Source organism: Melanotaenia boesemani, chromosome 12, assembly GCF_017639745.1.
Source record: "Melanotaenia boesemani isolate fMelBoe1 chromosome 12, fMelBoe1.pri, whole genome shotgun sequence".
Classification (NCBI taxonomy): domain Eukaryota; kingdom Metazoa; phylum Chordata; class Actinopteri; order Atheriniformes; family Melanotaeniidae; genus Melanotaenia; species Melanotaenia boesemani.
In genome coordinates, this window is record NC_055693.1 from 6,869,684 (window position 1) to 6,879,832 (window position 10,149).

Sequence of the window (10,149 nt, forward strand, 5' to 3'; positions counted from 1 at the left end):
GATGATATTAATGAGTTTGAATTAGTTTTACAAGGTTAAAATGATGGGACTTCCTGTTTCCAGGAATGGCATTGACAGCATCTGGACATGAAGAGGCTTTTTTGTTTGTCCTGGCATGTTATATAAATATGCCACATTTCATAATGTCAGTCAATACAGTAGTTGGGGCTGATAGATTAAATATTTATAGGGAGTCCTATAGTGACATATTGCAATTTTTCCGACATGTCAATTTGGCTGAGTTCCTGGCCTGACCGTCTTCCTCCCTGGCGAGTTTGGTGGAGATCAACGTTACAATGGGTCAGTTACAAGGACTTCCTGTGTCATGGCGTTGAACCACAACTTGCCAAGGTTACATTTGGCAAAGAAACTTGAGTTTTTTTATTGTGGTATCATGAAAGGGTTGGACCTGTTGTGAGGCACTTTCAAATGTGTAAGTTTCATTCCTGAGGAGAAGGACCATGGTGTCTGGAAAAAAAGTACTTCCTGTTGAAAGTGCGCAGGCTTAGGGTTAGACCGGAATTGGTCATGTGGATTTGTTCAGGGCCATACCCTGATTAATCTCTCCAAGTCTGATGAGGATTGGATGAGAATTGAGGGATTTATACTGATTTATGATGTCATGGCATCTTATCGAAGTTCGCCATGGCGCCGCGGTCTCGCTCTGCTGCATAGAGCAACAGTTTTCACTGGATATCATCACCAACTTGTTTTCTGTTGTCTGACCCAGTTTGGACCTGGTTGTGTCCAAAACATCAGAGAAGTGGGTCTTCGAGTAAAAACCATGACTTCCTGTCACCAGGGGGCGTGGCCTATTCATAATCCAATTATTGACATGTAGATGAGTTCAGGATGGGACTGGCAATCCTACGCCATTTTGATTCAGATATGTTGTTTTATGTGGAAGTTATATCACTTTCGTTTTTCATGGCGAGACATCAAACTGTGTCGCCCCGTCCCCTCTATGCTCTTTCTCCTATTAAAAAACTTTTGATAGCTTTTAAAGATACATGCCTTCTGAACGTCCTGAGCAATTTTGGTGGCAGTACGATGAAATCTCTAGGAGGAGATAGATTTTAAGCGAAGTGAGCAAAACCCCAAAATGGCGACTTCCTGTTGATTTTTAGCCATTGCTCCATGAGGATTTTTTGTTCGCCCCAGCATTTAGAACATGTGTAGCGAATTTCATAAAGATTGATGACATGCAGTGGCGGGGCAACATAAATAGGTGGCGCTCACATTCAATTTAGCCTGAACAGTCCCGAGCACCCCAAAATACATACATTTTCACATTCCTTTGGAGGTTAGGAAAAATTTGGTGAGTTTTCAAGCATGAGAATCAGGAAGAAGAGGCAATCTGAAATACTCTCAGATACTTTACACCAATAAAACGAGCACTGATGGAAGAGGAACAGAAAGGAAAAGGCAAAACTGCAAGACCAAATAACATGGGAAAGAATAAAGAAAAGCAGAAGAAAAATCCTCCCAAAGGGGGGAAACATAGCTGAAAGGTAATGCTGAGGACTCTGAGACCTCAGATGATGATAAAATTTGAGTTGTCTGCATGGAGCCATTTTGCAACTCAAGGCCAAAGGAAGTGGGGTATAAAATGTACCCTACGTAGTCTTTGGGCCCGCCAAGCTTGCACTCCAGGGCTCCCAATCATTATTTAACATTGATTTATTACAGTACAATCATTTAGCAGACACCTTTATCCAAAGCACCTTACAAAAGGTTAGGCAGTAGTGTTAAACAAACTGGCTCTGATCTTTTGTTGTTTTGTTCTTTGTTTTCTTATCTGCAAAAATTATATAGGCTAGATATCACACATAGCTTTTTCACACAATTGCAGTGTTCATTAAGCAGCTATACTGTTATTAAAGTTAGTTCCAGTAGACTCATTTACACACACATACACACACTCCTGAGGTAAACATTGATTGTTTCAGCTGTAGTCTATGTGTTACAACCTACCAGTAGTGGGGTAGGTTGTAACAATGAACCACCATTTATTTGACAATAACATACGAGGTCTGTGATATTCTTGCAGAGTTTTGAATTGGTGCCTCTTTAGTAGACAAATGTGGGTATTTTATTTATGCTCCAGTATTTAGGATAAGCTGGAGACATGAACTTCATCAAGAACAAACACAGAACACGTCTCACTGATGCACATCTGCAAGATTCACTCAGAGTTGCAGTGTCAAGTTACACACCTGAATACAATACACAGGTAAACAGCATGCAATGCCAGTCTACTCACTAAAAAAGAAACTGATGCCAGATGTTGTCAGTGGCAACGTCACAGAAAAGTGACGCTACCATATTGCTGAGATTAGTAAAAAAAAAAAATAATAAAATAAATAAATATATATATATATATTTCCCACTCTAAGTTATTGACTATAACTAGTTATATATATATATATACACATATATATTTACAATGTGTTATTTTAGAGGAGTGTGTCAAACCGGTTGCCCTCCACATGACTTGGTGCCCATGAAGTAGCTCTTGGTTTCAAAAAGGTTGGTGAGTCCTGATATAAACCATGTTGTGATCAACAATCTGATTCGTAAATCTGACATTTTTTTTTTTATGAAATGTCTTGAAATAAATTTAAAGAATTTAAGAAGCTTCTTCAGGAGATATTAGTGAATGATGAATATGTACATCCAGACATGCTTATGGGACCAGACTGCAGGACTGCTTTCTAAGTTCAATAAATTATAAATTGCATATTTATAAATAAAGCTGCTTTAAAGGCTGACTTAATACTGATGCACAACTGATCATTTGAATCTCAGTGGATGACTATTTAAAAATAGTTTTCACCAAAAAATATTAGGCAAAATAAGTCTCAGTGTGCATCTTTTATTATTAATGTAAATTGTGTCAGACCAGCTGACTAACACACTAATTTTTATCCTGTTTAGTCAGTGTGCATAGGATTTGAGGGTTGAGATCTAAAGAGAAAGTAAAAATTTTCGTCAGAATATGCAGCAATTAACAAAAAAAAAAAGAAAAGAAAAGATAAAACATTGTGTAAAACAGTGTTTGTCTCAGGTAACCCTCCCTTAACACACCTGAATGAAATGAATGGCTCGTTAACAGGCTTGTAAAGAACTTGAATAGGTTTATTAATATGAATCAGGTGTGTAGGAGTAGGAACACAATATCGTCAAATTATTAACTGCTTCTTCGCTGGCTTGCATGTATTTCACATTCACATGCAGCAAACAATACCAAAGAGAATCACTTGCAAACAGTATTCAGCTGCAAACTAAAGTCATAACTGCAAAATAATGAACAAAGATTACATTTAAAAATACACGTCTTAATAATGTTGGATAAAAACTATTACCAATCAACGTGTTAATGCATCAGATGATTTTTGCTTGATAGAACAACAACTTTAGATGTTTATAGATTTCTTTCATTTTCAGCCCATATATTATTGGATTGAACAAAGGATGATACAAAAATATCTGCAATGTCATGATCAACCTTGCTGTTTTTGGAAAATCTGATTCTATTCTAACAATGATTATATCATACACACTCAAACAAGTCAGACTGAATAAAACCAGCAGGTGGGGTAAACAGGTCTCAGCTGCTTTCTTCCTCACCTCCTTGCAACTTTGATAGGCTATGATCAGTATTTTTGTGTATGTAAAAACAATGAAGAGCATTGGAAGTATAATAGTATCTACCACAGTCCATATACCAAATACAGTAAGTGATCCTGGTCTTGCACAGTGAAGTGTGTAAATTGCATTGTTACAAAATATTCCTTTTACATCAAAGTTACAGAGTTTAACTTGAGTCTTATGTAACAGAATTAATGAGATCGTAGTTTGTAAAACAGGTACAAACCAAGCTAAACACAGGCAAATAATAATAGTAGTGTTTGTCATGATATTTGGATATTGCAGGGGTTTGCATATAGACACGTACCTGTCGTAGGCCATGGCAGCCAAAATAAAGAATTCTGAACCAGCCAATGAATAAATAAAAAAAAACTGGAAGAGACAAGCTGAATACGATATGACCGGTTTATCAGACAAAAAGTCTATAAGCATTTTTGGGAAGATATTAGTGCTGGACAAAACAGAGTTCAGAAGCAAAGCTGCAATGAAAACATACATTGGCTCATGGAGACTCTGTCGTGTTGAGATAAGATACACAATGGTGACATTACTAAAGATTATTAAAATATACACTGTCAATGTCAATACAAAATAAAGATATCTGAATTTGTGCAAGTCTACATACCCATCAAATGTTATAATATAAGTTGTTACATTAGGTGATGAACTATTTTCCATTAATGTTTCCTAAACTAACTCACCTTTTTGCATGAAAACCAAACAGCCTGCACTAAAGTATTAACTTCATTCAGTATATGTTCACATCCAAAATACATAAAGGGAAAGGTTTGAGTATGATGAAATGTTTTCATTAGATCGCTTTATTCTCCAGGGAACTAATTAAACCTTCTCTTGAAAACTTGGAGGCTCAAAGTGACACTTTAGTTTGACAACTTTTAATTAATCCTATGTGATTTTGTACATTAACTTGCAAATTTTCATCATCTTGGTGCTCTTCTGCTTTGTTTACTTTGTTTGCTGGGTTAAATATTCCACTCGAGATAGTAACCAGTACTACCAAATGTTCTAAATTAGTATCATATGTATGCAGGTACTTTTTATGAAGACAGCAATTCTCCTAAGTATGCAAATTGGTTTTTTATAGTTCCAATTTTTCTGCAAATTTATAGCTTCTAGAGAAGATAAAACTTCAACTAGTTAAATACACAATTGACTAGTTGAAGACCAATACATTGGTAGTAGGTTTACTAAAATGTCAGGGGCAGGGATGGCGGTAGTGATACTCTCAAGTCAAAACTTCGATAACTGCCAGTCAAAATATCAGATTTAACACTGTACTTACTTTTCAGTTGAATGAATTTATTAAAAGCACTATAAACAGCATAGTAGCTGATAACCTACAGTAATCGCAGATTAGTTGAGTTTATTAGAAATTTGCATGGAAACCTGTTTTCCAATGTAGGAGCCATATGTCAGGTTATTTATTTTTCCTTATAATGTATGTTGCACATGCATAGTGACATCACTGGTAATTATGGTTGGCACTGTGGGTGTGTTGGCTTCGATAATGGTTATGCTCACCTGTGTCGGGTTTGGGCCTGGAGCATGGAGGCAGGGTGAGCTTGGGGAGATATTTTCTGTTGACCGTCATCATTGTTTATACCATTAACGTCATCTAAATGCACCGTTTTATATATCCTTACATCACTCGAAGTGTTTGTTTCTTACGATGGTGATATGGATAATGTAAGGGTTTTCCCAGAGGACCCAATAATTCAAACCACGACATGAGTTGGATAAGTTTAAGTTAATTTATTGTGCGGGGATCCGTCGCCTGTTAGCAGACCTGGAATACAGGGCAGAAGTAGATAAGAGCCCGGCGGGCTCGTCGCCATACCTTTTGGCAGCAATGAGCTGCAGCATGGGCAGAGGGAACCCCAGTGACCCCCTCCTGGATCTGGAACACAGGAGGTTGGTAACCATACACAGTATAGAATGGGGACAGGCCGGTAGAGTTGGAGGGAAGGGAGCTGAGGGCGTACTCCACCCACGGCAGGTTCTGTGACCACATAGAGGGATCCTGCTTACACAAAATGCGTAGCTTGGTTCCCACTTCCTGGATGACCTGTTCCGTTTGCCCATCAGTCTGTGGATGAAAGCCAGACGAAAGGACCACCTGGATCCCATGTAGGGAACAGAATTCTTTCTAGGACTTTCACACAAATTGCGGACCCCTGTCAGAAACAATACTGACAGGAAGACCATGAAGACGACAAACCTCTTTAGCTAGGATGATACCGAGTTCTTTGGATGAAGGCAGCCTGGGAAGGGGAACCAGATGCGTCATCTTGGAAAACTGATCGACGATGGTGAGTAACACAGAGTGATTGTCCGAGACAGGTAAACCTGTAATGAAATCCATAGATTAGACCAGGGCTACTCAATTCGGTCCTACGAGGGCCGCAATCCAGCAGGTTTTCCATGTATCCCTGCACCAACACACCTGAGTCAAATTAGGTGGCTCTAACAGCCAATCAGGTGCTACACAATGACTCATTAATTTGACTCAGGTTGGTGCAGGGATACATGGAAAACCTGCTGGACTGCGGCCCCCGTAGGACCGAATTGAGTAGCCCTGGATTAGACCAAGGACGAAAGGGTATAGGAAGAGTACGTAGTAGACCAACAGGTGGTCGACGGGAAGGCTTGGCTTGGCTGCAGTGTCTGCAGGACTGGACTCCTTAACGTCCTGGAACAGAGTTTCCCACCAGAGATGACCCTTAACCACAGATGGGGTCTTGTTAACCCCTGGGTGACAGTACAAACGGGAGCAAGGGCAAAAAGACAATACCTCAGACAAAGAATCGATCCATGGGGCAGTTGACTGGTACTGGATGATGTTGATGTGAATCGGTTATCTTGTTCTCAAGGTCCAACCTGGTAGATGCCAACCGTACAGAGAGTGGTAAGATGTAATCAGTCTGATTGGTGATCTGCTCCTCCTCTGGGGAGTCATGAATTCTGGAGAGGGCATCCAGTTTCTTGTTCTTGGTTCCTGGTCTACAAGACAGAGAGAAGCTGACTGGAGAGGGTTTAAGTAAAGCAGAGCACAGGTGAGACAAGGGAGCAATCAGGGAACTGCAGGTGGAGCCAATGAGCCTAATCAATGAACTGGAAGCCCAGCAGAGCAGCCACCATGACAGATAAAGAAAAATAAAACATTGTGATGAGTGCACTGGTTTAGCGTGACTCGTTTTTATAGAAAGCCACATGTCTTAGCCTGCTGTGGCATTTGGCTTAAATTTGAGGTTGGTGCTCCGCAATACCCAAAACCACTTTAGTTTTACAAATGCTAAAACTAAACAGGTTAAGTTGTATCAACACGTGCAACCATTAGTCTTTACTAAAACACATTAGTTTAATTTAATTTTTTAATGCACATAATTTAAATTAAGTTAGCAACCACAAAATGTTTAATTCTTGCTTAACATGCATTGTCCATGAACTTTTGTGGTCCAGATATGTTGCATTTTGAAAGTGGCCCCACCCCCTCTAACAGGAACAAAACATGTTCAGTTATACTTGCTAATTCTTATTATCACACTGCACAAAGTTGTAAACTATTAAAAACTATTTATTTGGTTTAGTAATGAAACACTGTCTACACAAAACGATTTTTTTTTTTCTTTTTTTTTTTTTAGGAATACATGTGTAGAGTCTATGCAACTAAAGGAAATTTGAATCCAGTCTAGGTATTTTCAGTAGTAGAACACGTGAATTTTTCAACCCGAATCTGCATTAGAAACTACAAGCCTGTGTTGTGGGGTTCAATGTGATTGTGTCCTAAGAATTTCACTCATTTTGATGTTACTACAGGCGGATGTGATTTATTTGAGGACATCATATCTATGGAACTAACACACTATTTGAATGTCTTGGCCTAAAAAAAAAAAATATTTCAACTGAGAATAACTTAACAGTTCATTCCAAAATTTACATTACAAATTTTGGTTAATCTGAGATTAAGGACATGAACCATGTTGAGGTCAACAAACTAATTCGTAAATCTGACAAAGTTATTTATTTATTTATTGTTTTTTTATGAAATGTCTTGAGATCATTTTAAAAAAAGAATTTAAGAAGCGTCTTCAGAGATATTAGCAAATGAAGAATGTGTGCATCCAGACATGCTTATGGGACCAGATTGCAGGACTGCTCTCTAAGTTCAGGTGCAATAAATTGCATATTTGTTAATAAAGCTGCTTTAAAGGCTGACTTAATACTTATGCTAATGATTTGAATCTCAGTGGGTGACTATTTATGAGCTTGTTTTTCACTTGAAAAAATGAGGACAACTAGGTCTCAGTGTGAATCTTTTATTATCAAAATTATTATTAATCATTTGAATTAAATTTTTTTTGGCATACTGTTTGTTACTTTTCCAGGTCTTTGCCTTGCTTCTTTCTGCCTGTGCACGGTCCTTCATTCTTGTGCCTTTCTATTGACATTTTCAAGCATTTACATCCCTGCCTTCATACTCCATGAGTTCCATCTTTTCATCTCCATCGTCCCATTTTTTTTGCTTTACAGAAACACCCTTGAAAGATGACTTTGAATAGCAGAAAACAGATAACAATAATAATTGTTTGTTAAATTTCTGAATATAAATTGTGTCAGACCAGCTGACCAACACAGTAATAAATTTTTATCCTGTTTTGTCAATGTGCATAGGATTTGAGGGATGAGATCTGAAGTGAAAGTAATAATTTTCTCTTGGTCAGAACATGCAGCAATAAATGACAAATGCCCAAATTAAATAATAATAAATAAAACCATTCTGAAAAAAAATGTTTCTCTCGGGTAACCTTACTTTACAATGAATACAATACATACAATGAATAGCTCGTTAACAGGCTTGCAAAGAATTTGATGAGGTTTATTAATATGAGTCAGATGTATTGGAGTAGGAACACACATGATGAAATATGCAATATTTTCAAATTAGTAACTGCTTCCTCTCTGGCTTGCATATATTTCAAATACACGTGCAGCAAATAATCCCAAAGAGAATCACTTGCAAACAGTATTCAACTGCAAACTGAACTCATAACTGTTCAATTAGAAACAAAGAAAACATTTAAAAATACATGGAAAAATGATTTACAGTCAATTTTATAATGCATCAGATGATTTTTGCTTGACAGAACAGCAGCTTTAGATGTTTATAGATTTTTTTCATTTTCAGCCCATATATTATTGGATTAAACAAAGGATGATACACAATTATCTGCAATGTCATGATCAACCTTGCTGTTTTTGGAAAATCTGATTCTATTCTAACAATGACGATATCATATGCACTCAAACAAGTCAGACTGAATAAAACCAGCAGGTGGGGTAAACAGGTTTCAGCTGCTTTCTTCCTCACCTCCTTGCAACTTCGATAGGCTATGATCAGTATTTTTGTGTATGTAAAAACAATGAAGAGTAGAGGAAGTATTATACAATCTACCACAACCAATATACCAAATATAGTAACTGATCTTGGTCTTGCACAGTAAAGTGTGTAAATTGCATTGTTACAAAATATTCCTTTTACATCAAAGTTACAGAGTTTAACTTGAGCCTTATGTATCAGAATTAATGCAATCGTAGAATGTAAAACAGGTACAAGCCAAGCTAAACCCAAGTAAATGACAATAGTAGTGTTTGTCACTATATTTGGATATTGCAGGGGTTTGCATATAGACACGTACCTGTCATAGGCCATGGCAGCCAAAATAAAGAATTCTGAACCAGCCAAAGAATAAATAAAAAAAAACTGGAAGAGACAAGCTGAATACGATATGACCGGTTTATCAGACAAAAAGTCTATAAGCATTTTTGGGTAGATATTAGTGCTGGACAAAACAGAGTTCAGAAGCAAAGCTGCAATGAAAACATACATTGGCTCATGGAGACTCTGTCGTGTTGAGATAAGATACACAATGGTGACATTACTGAAGATTATTAAAATATACACTGTCAATGTCAATACAAAATAAAGATATCTGAATTTGTGCAAGTCTACAAACCCATCAAAAGTTATAATATAAGTTGTTACATTAAGTGATGTACTATTTTCCATTAATGTTTCCTAAACTAACTGTTTAATAATAAAACACAGAGACTGCAAAGTCAATATGAACAACATGGATAATAAAAAGGATTTTCACCTTTTGCATGAAAACCAAACAACCTCCTCTAAAGTATTAACTGCATTCAGTATATGTTCATCTCCAAAATACATAAAGGGAAAGGTTTGATTATGATGAAATGTTTTATTAGATCACTTTATTCTTCAGGGAACTAATTAAACCTTTTCATAAAAACTTGGAGGCTCAAAGTGACACTTTAGTTTGACAACTTTTAATTAACCCTTGCAACTTGTATATTGCAACTTTGCATCATCCTGGTGCTTTTTAAATAGTAACCAGTACTACCAAATGTGCTAAATTAGTATCATATGTATGCAGGTACTTTTTATGAAGACAGCAA

At 37.1% G+C, this 10,149-nt stretch overlaps 2 protein-coding genes across 2 annotated transcripts; both read right to left on the reverse strand.

Moving 5' to 3' along the window:
• Positions 1-3,384: 3,384 nt before the first annotated feature.
• On the reverse strand, positions 3,385-4,329 carry LOC121650599 (olfactory receptor 6N2-like). The gene has a single exon (XM_042002164.1). It carries the CDS (start codon positions 4,327-4,329, stop codon positions 3,385-3,387), a length of 945 nt encoding a protein of 314 aa, XP_041858098.1.
• A 4,465-nt stretch (positions 4,330-8,794) lies between these two features.
• On the reverse strand, positions 8,795-9,739 carry LOC121650539 (olfactory receptor 11A1-like). Its single transcript, XM_042002094.1, has one exon. It carries the CDS (start codon positions 9,737-9,739, stop codon positions 8,795-8,797), a length of 945 nt encoding a protein of 314 aa, XP_041858028.1.
• Positions 9,740-10,149: the final 410 nt, after the last annotated feature.